We start from the raw sequence: 19,232 nt of genomic DNA, 5'->3' as shown, positions 1-19,232 counted from the left end.
TTTGCCAAAATGTACTTGAGTAAGCCAAAAGCCTTCTGGGAAAACGTCTTGTGGACAGATGAGACCAAGATAGAGCTTTTCGGTAAAGCACATCATTCTACTGTTTACCGAAAACGGAATGAGGCCTACAAAGAACAAAACACAGTACCTACGGTAAAATATGGTGGAGGTTCAATGATGTTTTGGGGTTGTTTTGCTGCCTCTGGCACTGGGTGCCTTGACTGTGTGCAAGGCATCATGAAATCTGAGGATTACCAAAGGATTTTGGGTCGCACTGTAGGGCCCAGTGTCAGAAAGCTGGGTTTGCGTCCAAGATCCTGGGTCTTCCAGCAGGACAATGACCCCAAACATACGTCAAAAAGCACTCAGAAATGGATGGCAAAGAAGCGCTGGAGAGTTCTGAAGTGGCCAGCAATGAGCCCAGATCTAAATCCCATTGAACACCTGTGGAGAGATCTTAAAATTGCTGTTGGGAAAAGGTGTCCTTCCAATAAGAGAGACCTGGAGCTGTTTGCAAAGGAAGAGTGGTCCAAAATTCCGGGTGAGAGGTGTCAGAAGCTTATTGATGGTTATAGGAAGCGACTGATTTCAGTTATGTTTTCCAAAGGGTGTGCAACCAAATATTAAGTTAAGGGTGCCAATACTTTTGTCCAGCCCATTTTTGGGGTTTTGTGTGACATTATGTCATATTTGCTTTTCTGCCTCTGTTTTATATTTGTTCCAATACATACAAAGGGAATAAACATGTGTATAGCAAAACATGTGTTAATGCAATACCTTTTTTGTGTGAAATACTTGATTTTCAGGAAAAATATCAAGGGTGCCAACAATTTCGGCCATGACTGTATATATATATATATATATATATATATATATATATATATATATATATAGTGTGTACCTGTCTCTATCCAGAGCACTAAGTGTTGTTTCTGTCTGCTGCTTTGTTCCTCTGCTATCAGCATGAATTACTTCTGACAAGTTTTCCTGACACCAAGAGAAAAATGGTGACAGTGGAGGGACCTCCAGCAGATTGACAGCCTCAGCTCTGTTCCTGTGAGCTGTGTAGAGGGGGGGTGTCCCTTGCTTCCAATCAGCTCTCAGAGCTCTCCTCACAGATGTTACTTCAGCTCTCCACCCCCAGATTTTCATAGCTGAGAGATCCTGTGTAAATTCTGCATTTTGAAAGGATGCAGGGGAAAGATTGCTGTAGATAAACAGGTACAACCTATGTAAGAGGAATTGTATAATCTCTGTGTATCACCTGACGCCAGTCACCTTACTGGGTATATGTGAGGGTTTACAAACAATTTAATAAATCTTATCCCACAGGCCTCTTTTATCTTTGTAACTTATTTGTGACATAAAGAGTAATTGTTATACTTGTTTTTTTTTATCTGTTCTATGAAATGACAACTGTAGTCTCAGTTGCAGTTGTTCTTCCTTCCATGTTCCACCTTTAAGTGGACTACATAGATAGATAAGACAGAAACAAATATAGGTCTTTTAAGATTTCAATAGTAATAATCCTTGTAAAGAACATTTCATTAAATTATTGTATATCTGTTGTGGTAGGTCTTCTCTTAAACAAGAAGAAGAAAAGAGAAAGAGTGCAGAAATGCTACAAGACCTGAGTAAAGAACAGCTCAGAAGGAAGGAGGAACAATGTCGCCATGAAATAGAAGAAAAACAACAGCTGGAACTAACATTAAGAAATCTAGAGCTTGAAATGAGAAGCCTGAGGAACAGCATGAAACAGGTACAAATTCATGGAACACTTTGAATTTCTCAAAATTGGAGTAGACATAATCTGAAACAGATATACATGTCAACCAATCAGCTTCTAGCTTACATTTTGAAAGCTTAACTGAACAAGCTGAATATAGAAGCTGATTGGTTGCCATGCAGAGCTGATCCAAATTCTGTCTGCTCCAGATTTGATAAATTCCCCCTTTTATAGTAGGTGTGGAGATTTTCATTAAAAGGTGGCAAATGTAAGTAAAACAGTTGTGATAGCTTTCTTTACGTTTCTGACAGATGAGAGATGTAATGTAACTAAGCAGTGAAATGGTCACATTTACTACCTATTTTATGCATGTTTACATAGTATTCCTTGAGAAATGTTCCAGCATTCCTAGTAGTCATATTGTCTTGTCTACGGCTGACATTGAAAAGATCTTATAGAAGCAACAGCTCATTGATAATAACAAGAAAAATTTGATTTTTGCAATTATTATGTACTGTATATTGCACCACAAACCTATTTTGTATCATCCCTTGTCCCTTGCAGGATAGTGCAGCCTTTTTTACTTGGCTGTGGCTTTATACATGTGATAATCTCTAGTCCCTTATCCATTTTTTCCTGACAATCCTTCCTGTAATCCCCAAACCTGGAACTGACCTTCTGTACTGACCCTTTTCCCAAAAATTGTATTCTTGGCCCTATATACAGACCCTCCCTTAGGCTGCCTTCACAGTGATCTGTTTTTCTTCTGCTTTTGCATTTAAAAAAAGAGGAAGAAAAACATGTTACCTTGTATTCCTATGGAACTCTTCACACTGATCTGTTGTGGAACAGGTGCATTTTTTAAAATCTTGCTTGCTGCATTTTTGATGCAGGTTTGGTGCTGTAAAAAAAGGCACCTTCCCATTGAAATACACCTGCGGTGCATTTTTGGTGCATTTTTTCAGTCACGTCCAGTAAAAAAAAAAGTGGTAAAAACACATATGCCTTTTTGCCATATTTTTAATAGGATCAGTGTGAAAGTAGCCTTACTGACCACTCTGCCAGTCATTAGCTTCCCTCGTGCCTTTGCCCTGTATATGTGTCTAGCATATTATTTTATTTATTTAAGGTACTTATATAGCACCGTCAATTTCCGCAGCGCTTTACATATATATTGCACATTCACATCAATCCCTAACCCTCAAGGGGCGTACAATCTAAGGTCCCTAACTTACATTCATACATACACATACTAGGGACAATTTAGACAGGATCCAATTAACATACCAGCATGTCTTTTGGAGTGTGGGAGGAAACCGGAGTACCCGCAACCTACACAGGCACAGGGAGAACATGCAAACTCCAGTCAGGTGGTTAAAAAATATAAAGCTTTTTTATACCCTGATGCAGTTGAAGCACAGTGTTCACCCTAACTCCCAATTCCCTGCTAGAGCATTGCAATCTCATGTTTGACTGCTTTCTCACATCCACAATGTTGTATTTGTTGCACTCTTGTAGCTTGCAGTTACACATACTGCTACTTTATTCACTGAGCTGTATCCATTATATCTCGGAAACTCTGAGTAATACATGGCTCAACATGTACTGCTTTCAAAAGTTAGAAATAAATAATTTATATTTAAAAAAAAAAAAAAAAAAGTGATGATGTCAACATAGTTGAGCATTTCAGTTTATGATTTCTGTGTTTCAAGAGATCCCTGGGTTTCTATAGTATTTCTCTGCAAATACTTAAAGTAGATAATAGCACCAACTGTAATCACTAGAAACCCTGAATTAGAACAAGCAAAATTGAAATATTTTAATATGATAAAAAGTTTTTTAAATTGTCTGTAAAAGGATCAGGAGATAGTATGTCTGTCAACCTAAAGTTTTTACTACATTTATTTTTTTATTATTTTGCTATCTAGGCTCTTTAAAGCAGATCTCCACTCAACATTCTCAACATGAACTGTTTGTAATCCTTATGTTTTTGTTTTGTTTTTTTTTTTCTACATTTCTTTGGTTACTTCCTTGGTTTCCAGGCCTAGCAAATGATATCCCATATATCAGGAGTCTTCAGGAGGGGAGTAGGAATTTTCTTAGATAAGCACACCCTCCTGCCTGCATGCCTAGGCTAAGGGCAGATGGGTTCCAGAAAGTAAATGCTATAAATCATCTGCCCTTGCTCAATATGGCAGAAATGCTAGGGGGGGGGGGTGTTTTTCACAGTGATTTCTTAACAAAATAAAGAATGCAGACATGGATGAGGGAATTTTCTTTTAATATTAAAATATATAATAATAATAAATGGTGTTTTTGGTTTGGTTTGGTTAACATACAATGCCCATTTTGGGCCTGAAGAGAGGTAAGAGGGAGGATAGGCTGGGATGATAGGGAGAATATTTAAATTTATACACAATTCACCTTTTTTTTTTTTTTCTTCTCTCACAATGTAATCAATATCATTATCACATTGAGATGACCTGTAATCTTACAACACAAGTAATAGGTGGAGGTTTGGAAAACAGTGGGAGGAAGGGAAAAAGGGAGTGTAAACGATATGGGGAGTAAGTGGTAGGGCCAGGTAATGTTTTAATATTTTAAGCATTCCAATATAGAGGACCTTCGTCCCTCCTACTGTCCCCCTTTTTCTCTTTTAAGGGGAACTAGGCAGGAGATTATGAAAACAGAATGGGAACTTAGGACATACACTTTTTTCTATGTTTGTTTGTTGTTGGGGTTTTTTTTTTTGTATGGCGAGTACGAGTTTTTAATGTTTTGTACAAATCTGTTTTTTGGATATCTATCTGTAAACTATTTAACATGAATAAAAAAGATTTAAACACAGATACAGAGATACAATGTAGTTTCCACTTTAACAACTGTCCCTGCTTATTTTGTCAGGTTGAAGAAGAACGCAATGAATCGCAACGATTATACACACAAGAGCATAGTGCCAGATTACTTCAAGAAGAAGCTCTTAATAACTTAAAGAGGAGGAATGAAGAGGAGGAGAGCAGAAAACGGCTAGCTAAAAGTGTTGAGGTATGCAGCTTAGGCTAGTATTCACTAATTGCAAGGAACATAATTACCTAATCCTGTGCAACAAATAAATTCATAAACTAGATAGCTACCTACTATTATTTCCTGTAAGCCATTATTTCCTGTATGCCAGTCTGCCAGGAACATGCATCTCCCAGTTGACTCTCTGGAGGTATTAAATGCTGTGCCATACTCAGAGAGAGGCCAAACAGTGGAATTAAACCTTTATACATCAAAACAAGTAACTGTTTCTTAACATTTTTACCTCAACACACAGGCGTCAAACACAAGGCCCGTGGGCCAAATCCAACCCACCAGAACCTTGCATTTTTTCAGATGGAACTTGGCATAACATTTTGCCAACTCCGACTCTCCCCCTCCGGTCACCACTGTCACATGTAAACACTGAAGCCTTCTGTATTTACTAGGGAAGATTTCCTCTCGGTGGTTCTCACAGATCCCTGCCTTTTTTGCACTCACAGCAGGGACAAGGGAAAAGCAGGTGCAATGTGGGATGGGGCATCACGTGGTAAGCTGCACTGTGATCCCCATCTGTGCCTGGGTGCACATATGCCGACCAATGATCTTCCTACACGTGAGAGAGAGAGGCAGAGCCTTCTACACTGCTGGGAGGTACTAGAGCCAGGCCGGGTAGGTGAGATGTGAGGGAGCTTTTGTGGGTGAAGAGATAATGGCTGTGGAGGGAGATATGTGCAGAGATGGGGGATGGGGAAGAGTGATGCAGAGCTCAGAGCCAAGGAGGGGGTGGAAGTGAGATGTGAACAGACTGTTAAGGAGAACTGAACCCTGTAAAACACTCCTCAACCCTGTAGTCTGTACACAGCGCACTACTGAACCCTGCACTCAGTACGTAGTGCACCTCTGAACTCTGCCCTATGTATGTAGTATGCCCTGAACTCCGCACATAACGCACCCCTTGTATTTATTGCCCTATTTATTGCTCCTTTAAGATCCTCCCACTGTTCAATGTGGTTTGGGGGGGGGGGGGGGGGTTGAGTGTCTACCCCTATGCTCTGAGGAAAAAAAGCCCTGGATAAATTTGTATAGTCTTATAGATACAACCGGCCCCTTGAGGGCAACCATATTGCTAGTGTGGCCCATGATGAGATTGAGTTTAACACCCCTGTCTTAACTGTACTGTACAGGACACAATTATTGATCAATAGGTCTTGGTACCTTCAGGTGATTGGACATGGGCAAAAATTTTGCTGGAAACTGCCTCCCAGTGTCTCGATTTAACTTTGTCCACTCCATGAAACTCCAGCTTTTTAGTAGTGTCGTTAGGTTTTGGACCTCTTCTCCTGCTGTAGAAGATTATTGTTCTATTTTTTTATTGGTTTTCCTTTCCTTTCTGACTGACATTTCTATTAGGATCTAACTGCTTATTGCCTTATGGCTCACTAATGGTTTCAGCATCTGTTACCCTCATTGTACATCTTTGGAAATGTAGCAGTGCTGCCAGCCTGTAATGGTTGCTTCAGAAACTTCATCTTGTGTTTGGTGTTTACCTTGGTACAAGGTGCAGCGACTGAGTTAGCCACAGGGTGCTATATGGGTCCAGGGCCATGGTCCATTCCTATAGCACCTGGACTCTGAAGAACCTTTTGGGGGTATGCACATCGTGACGGATGAAGCCTGGACCCGGGAGAGAATGAGCAACATAGACAAAGTAAGACAGGGTTGCTCTACACATTTACATATCTTTCTGGCTATGCATGTCTTGTTGGATCATTACTTGGATCTGTAGTACACACTAAATTATATCCTTTCATCTTACTGTGATGCTAAACACACACGCAGTTTTGGAGGCACAGGTTAAGGGAAAAAATAACATTTACCTATTTAAAATTAACGGTCTTTTATTCCACCTCACTACCAGAAGTTTTTCTCTGGCTAGTGACTTAGTGCTCAAACTGCTAACACCTAACTACACACTTCTGTCCGCCATTTTCTGCTAACAGGCCAAGCTGATCATTTCCTATTTCAGCTGTTGTGTGATACCTCAGAGACACAGTCATAGGAACTTGGTTAGCACCTGCATTTTTGTGATTCCTTCATATGGGGGAAGTTGAACCCCACCCCAGTCCGCATCCATTCTTTAAGTACCCTGCAGCCAGTAGCAGATTACAGGAGCTTGGGAGCAGGAGCACAAAGGAAAAACATCAGGAATTCCACTGTAAGCCTTGCGGAAACTCCCAAGTACCTCTCGGGTTGAAAGCAGTTTCTTTGTTCCAGAGCAGGGTCTAACACTGACACTGCTCCAGCCCCCTGATTCGGGCTCCCTCAGACATGCAAACATGGGGACTGTCTAACCAAAGCAGAAGTCTCATCCTTCAGAACAGATCAGACATAGCGGCAGTCGCTACCTCTGGAATTGGCAGGTGCTAATAGCCATAAATGCTCTTCTGCCTCTCCTTACCCTATTTTCATGCGTTACACCCTGAACTGCCTGGGGCACTTCTATCTGCAGTAGGCAATGAAGATCCTGACAGTTTAGCGGAAGTTGCTGAAGTTTTTTCACTGTCAGAATTTCCTAAAGTTACTACTTCATCTTCTCAACATTTACTAGCTACTGTGGACCAATTAATTAAGGCAGTGTTTTCTAATCTATGGATAGACACACCTAGTGCTGCACACCTCCTTACATATGCTACGTGTAAAAAAGGGAAGGCTGTTCCTACAAAGCTTTTCCCTATTCTTGATCTAGCCGATTGGGACATGATGATTGTTCCAATTCCAAGAGGTTATTCTCTCCTGATAATTGTTGATGCCTTCAGTTGCCCTATGGAAGTGAAATTTCAGCAGAAATGCACTGTTCCTATTGTAAACTCTTGCCATTCTTGCTCTAAACAATCAATTAATCAATTTACTGTTTCTATTGAAGGCATTTCCTCCTTTAGGGATTCAGCTTAATGGCTTTTGGAGACTCTTTTGAAGTCCTGTGTTGCTCCTGCAACCGAGTTTTGGCACCTTGTCAATTGCCCAGATTATGGCAAACCGGAATGTAGAGCTCTGATAGTGAACTGCCTTCTCATATAGGTAATTCTATACTTGCTGCAAGACTACAACTCCCACCCTCACCCCTACTATTCTGTGTAGATGTCTTTTGAAAGTGTGATTTGTCAAATCTCCAGAACATCATCCTTACTTTCTGTGCATATGTGCAGAATTTCATGTGCTAAAGGTTGGTCCACAGACTGGGCTTCATTAGAGGTGCCTTTTCCCTTTAAATGTGATCTTCTCTTTGGCATTTCTCTTGAGGAATACTTCAATGTACTAAGCTACTGCTAAGCTGTACAGCTACTAAGGGAAGGGGGTTTCTACCCCACTATCTGCAATCTTTCTTTCCTATTAAATGGGTGTCTTCTGTCCTGTGTGTATGTCCTGTTCGCCCCCTCTAGGTCTCATCTATCACAGGTCCTTTCATGGCAGACTCTCCACCACCAAGCCCACTGGACCAGTTTAGATGCCTTTTTCCAATTTAAGGTTCTTCTCCACCCCTGGTGGATGTCTACTGACATTTCCTCCAGCTTAGAACAGAGACATCAGATTTCACTCCATGTTAAGAGGTACATGAAGTATTTCTATTGCTGTCCTCTCTCTGTTCCTTTCTACTACCCATTCCTACTTGCTACTTCACAAAAGCAGACAGGTTTTCCAAACCTAACACCTTCTGGCAGCTTACAGTCACAAGGGGTAGTCATTTCCTTACCTTTTAGAGAGAATTACAAGGACTTTTCAAAATCCTACACAGGTACCCCTGTACGCTTAGGGAAACAGGTCCCATTATGTCCTTAAAACAACTATTCCAGTTTCTGCAGTAAATAGACTTCTAGGTAGTCTCCTGTCCATGTATCCTTATGTCTACTGCAGCAGCTAGGTTTCTTCCTGGTCTTCCATAGACCTGCCACTATCTCTAATAGATTTTCTAACGTAATAGCAAATGCAACATGATGGGTTATACAGCCCATCTATTCATGCCTCATTATGTCACAACACTCTAGTGCTATACCATTGGGCCATTAATTACATCCTGAATATCCATGTCACAGGGAATCTTGGATATCGGCTTCAGAGTCCAGTCTTGAACCATATACCCAAACACTGCTACACAAACCTATTCCTTCAGTTGATACTAACCTTGTACTGCCTGGGGTTTCTAGGTCTAATACTGACAGCACTGTTATTCATATTTCCTCCAGCACAACATTTTGACTATTGCTGACCCCATGCTCATGAACATGCTCTCATTGGCAACGTTTAGTTGCCTTCCATGAGAATTTTTCTCAGGTTATACTGTCAGACACCTTCAGGAAAGCCAGTACCCAGTTTTCTCCTCTCAGTGTGGCTGGAACTCTACCTCTCACTACACAGGGAGGTTAGCTCCACTACCCGGACCTTCAGACTTTGCCCTGATTTTGGATACACCCTTCTTCTCAGTAATCAGAGTTAAGGATGATTAGGTTGACTGTTTCATGAGATCATTCTGCTCATAAAATATTTAGTCTTTGGTACCAGTTGACTCCATATACAGTTTAATACTGTTAAGGGTCACATTGCCCCTGTATTCAGTACTTTCCTTGTTTGTTTTCCCTTCACATATAGTCAGTAGGTTCCCTGACACTTGCCTGCCTCTTTCACAAAACATCTTCAGTTATGTGACTTCTGTACAGACTATCACCCAGAAATCTCCCAGCATCTCTGATTCCTTGATATTCACCAGTTAGGCACATTCCAACCCCTGTTTCCTTGGGGCATGCATATCACTCCTACCATACTATGCAATTTCTAGGTGAGTTAGTTCTCACCTAGTGTGACGATGGGAAACCCCATCCTAGAAATTGTTCCAATTTCTCATTCTCATGAAACACCTAGCCTTTGGTACCCTACAGGTCTTGGTTAGGTCTTCTATATCGTATTCTTAGCTTGGCTTTTGCACTGCTTATGCATACTCTTTTCTGCAAGAAGTTGTTACCTGTTGCAACTTTCTGTACCCCTCTGGGACCTCTCTCAGGTGCTTTTGCCTACACAAAGCCCCTTTTGTGCTCAAGGGACTTCTTCCCTTAACCACCTCCCGCACGCCATATAGTAATATGAGGGACACAAGATGGTTCTCTCGTTCTGGGAGGCCATCATATGACGTCCTCCCATTCTCACCGTGCATGCGCGGCTCAGGGAGCGCATTTCTCTCCTCTTGAGCTGTCACGCTGACAGCTCGAGAGGAGAGCCGGTGTAGCGGAAAGATCTGCCGGTAATCTGCTTTCCACAGAGGGGACATGTACACTGATCATCAGGGCACTGATGATCAGTGTCCATCAATGCCTTGTGTCAGTGCCCATCAGTGCCTCGTGCCAGTGCCCATCAGTGCCACATATCAGTGCCTACCAGTGCACATCAATGCCACATATCAGTGCCCATCTGAGCTGCCTTTCGGTGTCACCCGTCAGTGCCACCTATCAATGCCAATCAGTGCCACCTATCAGTGCCGCCAATCAGTGCCACCCATCAGTGCCACCTACCAGTGCCTCCTCATCAGTGCCCATCAGTGCCACCTATCAGTGTCCATCAGTGCAGCCTATCAGTGCCCATCACTGCAGCCTCATTAGCGCACATCAGTGAAGGAGAAAAATCACTTATTTACAAAATTTTATAACAAAAACTAAGAAAAAACTTTTTTTTTTTTAATTTTCAGTGGTTTTTGGTTTAAAAAAAATAAAAAAACCCAGATGTGATTAAATACCACCTATATAAAGCTCTATCTGTCACAAAAAAAATGATAAAAATGTCATACGGGTACAGTGTAGCATGACCGCGCAATTGTCATTCAAAGTGTGACAGCGCTGAAAGCTGGAAATTGGCCTGGGCAGGAAGGGGGTATAGGTGCACTGTAGGCTTGTGGTTAAAAAGCCTCTGTAAGATCGGAGCTTTCTTTCTTTGTTGCCCTTGCTAGCTGCAGTGCTGCCTTGGCACCTTGTTTTCTTCCTGGGGAGCCAGGGGATAAAGTATACTGGAGGCTAGTCCTTCTTGCTTGCCTGAGGTGCTTCTTATTGCCTTCTGTGCACATGTCGTTCCCTCTCCTCATGTCCTGCCTTGAAAGTACGGCAAACTTTTATGAGTCAAATGGGTGGGGTAAGGACTGTTATCTATGGCTATCTACCTTGTCTTCCCCCTATGGGATTCCCCCCTCCCTTATTATTTTTTTTTTTTTTTCTGGGCTTTGTCCCTCAGGGAACAAGTCACTCCTTCCCTACCTGATCCCATTCTCCCAAACATGTCAGGGTTCTTGGGCTTTTTACAGCAATAAACCTATGCCCTCGTCAAAAGTCTCAGAGCCACTTGCTTTATTTGCAAGTTGCTTCTGCTGCCAACTGTCTGTTTGGGTCCATTGACTCTTGGTTTTCTTTCATTTGGGGTTTTGGGCTTTGGTTTTGGCTGTTTAGTATTGCTTAAAGATGTCCCATTGCTTAGGAATCTATTCCTAAAGTGAATCTAAGGGTAGAAGGTTTTTTTAACTTAATGCATTCTGTGCATTAAGGTTAAACATTTTCTGCATGAATCTCTCACCACCCCCATCCCCCCTTAGACTTACCTGAGTCCAATCTTGATCCAGCGATGTGCATGAGAGCAGAGGCTCTCTTTGCTCTCTCCTTCCTCACTGGCTCAGAGACAGCAGCGAGAGCCATTGGCCCCTGCAGCTGTCAATCACAGCCAGTGAGGAGGGAGTGGGGACCACACCTTTTGTTTCAGAGGACACACATGGGTTGGGAGCAAGTCTGCACGAGTGCCCCATAGCAGGAGACTTCCTATGGGAGCACCGGTGGGGGACCCGAGAAGAGGAGAATTGGGCTGCTTTGTGCAAAACTCTATGTACCAGTATAGCATTAATGTACTTATTTTGCAGAAATTCAAAAGCTTTATATTTTTTCCATCCACCTTAATGTCAGTGTCCAGATGACTATACAAAGAAGCTTTTCCATTACTTCTGCCTTATTTCCGTCAGAGACTTTAGGTCATGACTCAGGAAGGAATTGACCAGCTGACCTCATTAGCGCACACCCTGCATCATGTACCCTCCTACTTCCCACCCACTTACAGGTTCACGACTATTAGATGAATTTTAATCAATCAGTGATCACTGTTCTCATTAATATACTACCTTAAAGCGGAGGTCCACCCAAAAGGAATTTCCGCTTTGAGGACTGGTCCCCTGCTTAAGGATTGGCACCTTTGGGGAGCTAAGGGGGAACGGGTACCTGAAATTGACAGGTACCCACTTCAATTGCGATCGCCTAGGGCGGCGATCGGAAACAGAAGTTGTTCCCCTCCCTCCCTGTAGCCTTTGAGGACACGTTACAGGTCCTAGAAGATTACGGGACCATTCGGAAAGCACAGCACTACACGCGCATGTGCAGTGGGCACCTAGCCGGGTGCCCACACTGAAGATGTCGGCGCCGGGAACACAGGACGGCCAGTGAAACAGGCTGTGGGGGGGACACTGCAGGGTCCAAGGAACAGGTGAGCTGCTTTTTTTTTTTTTTTTAAAGTCAGCAGCTACAGCTTTTATTTTTTTTACATTTTCACTGGAACTCCACTATAACTTGTCCTACATGTTTTGCCCAATCGACTTGGGCTTCTTCAGGGACGTAACCTCCTATTGGGCTTTCTTTGGCTCTATTTGGTAACAGTAAAACAAATTTCAGTGATCGCATTACAAGGGTATTCCTACATTATCTCCTACATTATCGTCTGGCCATTTACATTGCTTTAAGGGCAGTCACTACTGTGATATAATAAATTGCAAATAGACAGCCTCTATTTTCTGGTTTGCAGGACATAAAATCTGGCTAGCCAAACTAATTAATTGTTCATTTATTAGCAGGTGCAAGGAGAACCCTCTGAGACCAATGTAAAGGTGAAAGAATTAACCCAGAAAAACACAACACTAGAAGAGGAAATCCTTGTGCTTAAACAAGAGCAGGAGCAAGTACGGTCCCGGTATCAAGAAGAAGAGAGTAGATATTTGGATGAAAAGGAAGCCTTGACGGAAAAGATTGATGATCTAAGGAAAGATCTTAAAGTAAACGAGGAAACTTTAACCCAAACTGTAATCCAATGCAATGGACAGCTTAATGCCCTAAAAGCAGAGACAAACCTGCTATGTTCAAAGTTAGAGCATGAAAAGCAGGGCAAAGAAAGACTGGATACTGAACTAGAGTCAGTCCGTTCCCGGCTGAGCTCTGCTCTACAAGATCTAGAAAGAAGCCAGATTTCAAAAACTGATGCAGACCGCACTTTGCAAAGAGAGCGTGATGACTGGTTACGATCCAAAGACAAATTCAATCATGATCTCTCAAGCCTGCGTGAAAGCCACAATAACTTGTCCCAACAGCTTAGCAGAGCTGAGGCTAAATCAAACAGTCTCGAAAATGACCTTCATAGAACTGGCTTATCTCTACAAGAGAAAACTCTCCTCTTAGAGAGTTCTCAGAGGGACGTGAAAGAAGCACAGAGCAGAATAAAGGACCTTGAACGATCAGTTCAAATAGAAAAAGACCAGACCAACAAAAGCAGTATAAAACAAGAGACAATGCAGGAGAGACTGTCCCAGATTACTAGTGAGAACATGCAGCTCCGACAACAGCTAGAAGAAACACAGAATAAAGGCATTATCAAGGAAAAAGCTGTCAGTGATGTACAAGACAGATTTACAGATATATTCAGCAAGCTGCGAGCTGACACTGAAAGACAAGTTCAGATAGTTGAAGAGAGAAACAAGGACTTGATCAATAAGTCTAATGAGCTTAGAGAACAAGTTTATAGGCTGGAAACTGAAAAAGTTGAGCGGGAGGTAAGCATTTATGCAATAATACTATTTATGCTTTGACTATATTAATCCAAAAGCAGCTGTCAGCATGGATAGTTGTGTTAAATATATACACTGGGGTTGATTTACTAAAGGCAAATAGGCTGTGCACTTCAAGTGTTTTTTATTTTCCTTGCATGTTCCCTTCAGATTTAGAGCAAGTGCACTTGCGTTGCACAGCCTATGTGCCTTTAGTAAATAAACCCCACTGTGTGCACAATTATTAGGCAAGTAGTATTTTTGAGGATTCATTTCATTACTGAACAACTACAGTGCTCTCGGTCAATCGAAAATGTTAATAAACCTCAAGCCTGAATATTTAAGAAAGTAAAAGTGAGGTTTTGGATTTCTTGGCAGAATATCTATGTGTGGACAGTTATTGGGCAACTATTAGTGTGCACAATTATTATGCAACTAAATGAAAAATTTTCATTTTTCCCATCTCACGTTTATTTTCATCTGTTAAAGTGAGAATAATAAACAAACAACTCAAAACTTACAAATAAACATTTCTGACATTAAAAAAAAAAAATCAGTGACCTATATAGCCACCCTTCTTTTTAATAACGGTCATAATCCTTCCATTCATGGAGTCTGTCAGTTTCTTGATCTGTTGACTATCATCTTTTTGTGCAGCAGCAACAGTGCCTTCCAGACACTGTTCAGAGAGGTGTACTGTTTTCCTTCACCGTAAATCTGTTTAAGAAGGGCCCATAAATTCTCAATAGGGTTTAGGTCAGGTGAGGAAGGGGGCCGTGTCATAATTCTTTCATCTTTAAGGCCTTTACTGGCTAGCCATGCAGTGCAGTACTTCAGCACATGCAATGGAGCATTGTCCTGCATAAATTACATGGCCTTCTTGAAGGATGCAGACTTTTTCTTATACCACTGCTTGACGAAAGTGTTTTCTAAAAACTGGCAGTAGGTTTGGGAGTTGATTTTGAGTCCATTTTCAACCTGATAAGGTCCAAATAGCTCATCTTTAATAATACCAGCCCATACCAATACTCCACCTTGCTGGCATCTGAGTTGAAGTGGAGCTCTGTGCCCAATACTGTTGCAGTCACGGGCCCATCCATATGGTCCATCAAGAGTCACGCTCATTTCATCGGTCCATAAAACCTTTGAAAAATCTGTTTTCAGATATTTCTTGGCCCAGTCTTGACATTTCAACCTATGTGTCTTGTTCAGTGGTGGTCGGGTTTCAACCTTCCTTACCTTGGCCATGTCTCTGAGCACTGAACACCTTGTACTTTTGGGCACTCCAGGTTGGTTGCAGTTCTGGAATATGACCCCACTGGAGGATAATGGGTTCCTGGTAGCTTCACGTTTGATTCTTCTTCTGTTGACTATTTGCCATAAAACATTTGATTGTTCTATGATCACGCCCCAATATCTTAGCAATTTCAAGAGTGCTGCTTCCCTCTGAAAGACTTTTTACAATTTTTGACTTCTCAGGGTCAGTAAAATCTTTTTTGGCCCATTTTGGCTGAGGAAAAGAAGCTGCCTAATAATTATGCACACCTTGATATAGGGTGTTGATCTTCTTAGGCCACATCCTCCCTTATAACACAAATACACATCACCTGATATGCTTAAATCCAATAAGCTTTCAAGTTTATACAGCTTGAAATTGGACAAAATGCAGAAAAATTATGATTTGGTCAAAATTCTCACTTACATAATGATTGTGCACACAATGTAGTTTATACTATACTTTATTATGTATTTACCTTAAAGCTGAACTTCAGACAAAAATGGCTAAATACACAGTTAAAACACATGGATGCTGCTTACCTGCAAAATGATTTGTATTTCTGTCCACCCAATCCTGATGTTTACATAGCCCTGCCAGACAGCAGAATCAAGTTGGTAACCTCACATTTCTCTTCTGCAATTTAAAAAAGAATAGGTTTAAAAAAAAAACAAAACACAGTTAAACTCATCAATCCAATGCTGCATCTGTCTCCTGCTGCTTCTAAGACTGAGAGCTTGGTGATCAAAGACCATTGATTGCTCATTTCTCAGTCTTTAGTGAGCAGAGAGCTGGTGCTGTCAGTTCCTGGCTCTCTACTCTACCCCTCCCAGCTCTTACTGGAGCAACAGGTTGTGGAGGGGGTGGGAGGTGCTGGCTTAGGCTCTCAGTGGCTCAAAGAGAGGCTGAGCCAGCTGCCGGTCCAGGCGTCTGGGTGGATCTTGACTCCAAAGTCTAGACAGGCTGAGTGACATCAACCAATAGCAGGCTTTAGCCTTTATATTTCACACACCTTTCCTGAAAGTTTAATCTAATTGGCGAATGTGAAATCTTTCATTCTTGTTGAGAACTTTCTTGTTCTTGAACACATGCTCTTCATGTAAGCTGGATATATTTTTCACACTTCCAGAGTTCTATAAGACAGCTACAACAGGAGCTTGCAGATGCTTTGAAGAAGCTATCAATGTCTGAGGCATCACTTGAAGTTATAACACGTTATCGGAATGACCTAGAAGAAGAGAAACAGCACCTTCACAAAGAACTTGAAAAGTTCAGAACAAAGGTATATAAAAGCTCTATTGTTATGTTTTAACCAGACAATGATAACATGAATGTATGGATTTCATGATCCTTTTATTGTGTGTTATTTTCTGTAGATACAGGATCTAGAAGAACAGTTTCTTCAGTCAGAGAGACGTAACCATCAGTTGAAAAATTTATTAGATGATAAGGAGAGGGAAGTGATGGCAGCATTCCAAAAAGTGCAGGAGCTTTCATCTGCAACAGCTGGCAGTGAGAAGTCAGTCAAACAACTGGAGGAACACATACAGAAGTAAGCTTTCCATTTTTCCTGTAATTACTTTTATCAGTGTTTAAGGATGTTTTAGTTTGTTGCAATGTATTATTAAAAAAGTATGCAAAGATTAAAGCTGGCCATACACTTAGTTGTTTTTGTGGGTTTTTTTTTTCTTCTTGGGATGGATGGAGGAATCCCTGCCACTCTGCTGGGATATTGTATTCTAACAGCAGCATAATACACTGATCAGTGGCTGCAGCCACTATTTTGAGGAAGTGTTTCCAATAAGTCCTGTCGACAGAAGTCAATCAAATGATCAACATCTGTTGAGTAAGGACAGACACACACTGATCAAAATTGGTCTGGTCCCTTGTGCCCAGTGTATAACCAACTTTAGCACTTCTGTCTGACTGTGTCACAGTTGGGGAGATTGCTCTTTACTACCTGACCTGGAGGTATGACAAGAAGTCAGGGAAATTTCCCCAAAATGGGACGAACTCCACATTTGACAATTGTTCACTGAAACGAATGATATGTTAACCAATATTTTTTTTTCCTTTCTCAAAGTGCCTTTGGAAGGATGTTTTCAAAAATTCTTTGACCGTAATCTTGCTTTTTTTAGTATGACTATAAACTACCTGATTCTTTTCCAATGTGCAATGATTGGGTGGCAAGGATCAGGCCTTGTTGAGCTTCCCTAGGGGCCACCTCCTGTTATAAAAAGGCAATCCTACGTTTCACAGTACCTTGGAGCTGGGATTTTTTTTTCTTTTGTACCAGCTCACCCTAATCCTAATGATTGTACTGTTTGCTTGGGACTCAAAAGCCCCATCCCATAGTGCCAGTAAAGCCATATTTTGCACTGTTGAGTGCTAAGAAGTCTAAAACAGCTGTATACAAGTTACTAATACTGGCTCTGTAAAATGGCTATATTGTGCCATACAGGGATGCACCGATACCATATTTTAAATTTTTTTTTCTTTAACACCGAGTACGAGTACCGATACTTTTTTTTAAAGTACTCTGATACCGATACCAATTACCTATACTTAACACCTATGAAGAATAGGTAGAAGGGTGGTTTGGAAGGTGGGGAGGGGAGTTAGGGAGTTGGAGTGTTTGTGTGATACGGGAAAACATGTGATTTTGCATATGTTACTGCACTACATTTGGTGTGAGCAAGCCCTAAAATGTACTCTGCGAGACAGAGTTCAGTTGTCTGTAGGTTGTAACCCCCCTCCTACCACAACTAGCATAACTGCCCCCACCCAAATCACCCTCCCAGCATATATCCCCCCAAAATCCACCCTCCTAGCACAACCTCCCTAAATTCCCCCCCCCCCCCCTTTCCCCCCCTAGCACCCCCCCCCCCCAATCTCCCCTTTTCCTAGCCCAAATTCTGTCCCTGCAGTAGTGACAGCAGCAGAAAGAGGGAGCCAGCCAGGAGGGGGGGGGGGTATGGGTTGTGCTCTCTCCTCCCAGCTACTCTGAGCAATCCTCAATCCTGTTTAGCTCCTGTGCAATGTGAGGCATAGAGCACTGCAGAGAGCTCAGCCAGAACCTCTCCCACTCTCTGCTCCTCTCACCCACAAAACAGAAAGCTGAGCATCCTAAAATTGGAGGACATACCTGCAAGAGCACAGAGGGGAGCAGAGAGCGTGGGAGGTGCGGGCTGATCTTTCTGAATTTTGTGAACACAGGATTTTACAGTGTTCTCTGCCTCACATAGGAGAGGAGCTAGCAGAGGATCGAGGATAACTATTGTGGCATTCTTTTTATTACATTTCAGCTGTCGTAGAGGAATCCCGCTGCCAGCTGAAATGTCATCAGCTGTTGAGGGCGTGGCTGCCCCTCCTTAACAACCGATAATTGCTGGCATTCTATTGTTTACATTTCAACTGACAGCTGAAAGAACCCAACCTGAATGTATCCATTTTTAGTATTGGAGCATTTGCTCGAGTACCAGTACTTGTGCAAATGCTAAGTATCGTCATTGGTATCGGTGCAGCCCTACCATACACCGCCAATTCTGGATGCACTGATGGCTGAAAGGGGAAGAAATTAATGATTTCCTTGAAACTGCCCACTTACCCATAAACAGAGACTGAGCTCCTTTGTTTTTTGTGTTGTGTGCTGGAAGTGAGGATGTGTAAATACATTCTGTCATAAGAAGACAATGCTGTATCTTTAGAGAATAATAAGAAATGCTTCTCACATTCTAGAGTGACCATTATTATACCTAGAGAGTTGCTGGAAAATCTCTCACAGGGCCAATTCATCCCTCTTCACACAGTATGGTTATTTTTTTCCAGGCTTGAAATTGAAAATGCCAAGATTGAAGCAACTGCAAAACAGCAGTCTGTACAGATTGAGACACTTCAGAAAGAACTGCAGGAATCCATTTCTGTAAGTAACTCACAGATCAGATGTTAGATAACATTGGAAGCAATCCACAGCTGCAACAATAGCTAGCACATTTCTAGGAACATTGCTTTTTTAGGGGATAAGACATTTTAGCTCCCAATTCCCTGTGTACGTTTGGCATACTAGAACACTTTCAATAGGTTAATATTGTACAAAATAGTTTCCTTTTCTTAGGAAAACTCTATTTTAGAAAATGTCACTATATATTTGTAGATGCATATTTATACTCCTGATGTGCTCACATATGTTTCACAGATTCGGAATCGGCTAGAAGATTTAGTAACTGGTTTGCAAACATCAAAAATTGGTTTGGAAGAGAAGTTGAACCGGCAAGTGAGTAGAGCTCTGTGCAGAACTTTGATATACACTATTATAGATAATGTAG

The 19,232-nt window shown here is 41.7% G+C and overlaps 1 protein-coding gene across 4 annotated transcripts in view; it reads left to right on the top strand.

Annotated features, from left to right (window-relative positions):
• ANKRD26 (ankyrin repeat domain 26) overlaps window positions 1-19,232 on the top strand; it is a 124,650-nt gene that overhangs the window by 85,627 nt on the left and 19,791 nt on the right. For all 4 annotated transcript variants that reach the window (XM_089672102.1, XM_089672104.1, XM_089672103.1 and 1 more), the window contains 7 exons: window positions 1,576-1,759; window positions 4,631-4,771; window positions 12,666-13,637; window positions 16,037-16,189; window positions 16,284-16,459; window positions 18,736-18,829; window positions 19,103-19,180. In XM_089672102.1, the coding sequence (XP_089528228.1) occupies window positions 1,576-1,759; window positions 4,631-4,771; window positions 12,666-13,637; window positions 16,037-16,189; window positions 16,284-16,459; window positions 18,736-18,829; window positions 19,103-19,180 (1,798 nt within the window). The remainder of the gene's footprint in view (window positions 1-1,575; window positions 1,760-4,630; window positions 4,772-12,665; window positions 13,638-16,036; window positions 16,190-16,283; window positions 16,460-18,735; window positions 18,830-19,102; window positions 19,181-19,232) is intronic.

The sequence above is a fragment of the Staurois parvus genome, unplaced genomic scaffold (assembly GCF_062004578.1).
Source record: "Staurois parvus isolate SC_StPar_1 unplaced genomic scaffold, SC_StPar_1.0 ptg000120l, whole genome shotgun sequence".
In the NCBI taxonomy this organism is placed as follows: Eukaryota; Metazoa; Chordata; class Amphibia; order Anura; family Ranidae; genus Staurois; species Staurois parvus.
This window is presented reverse-complemented; position numbering and strand designations above follow the sequence as displayed.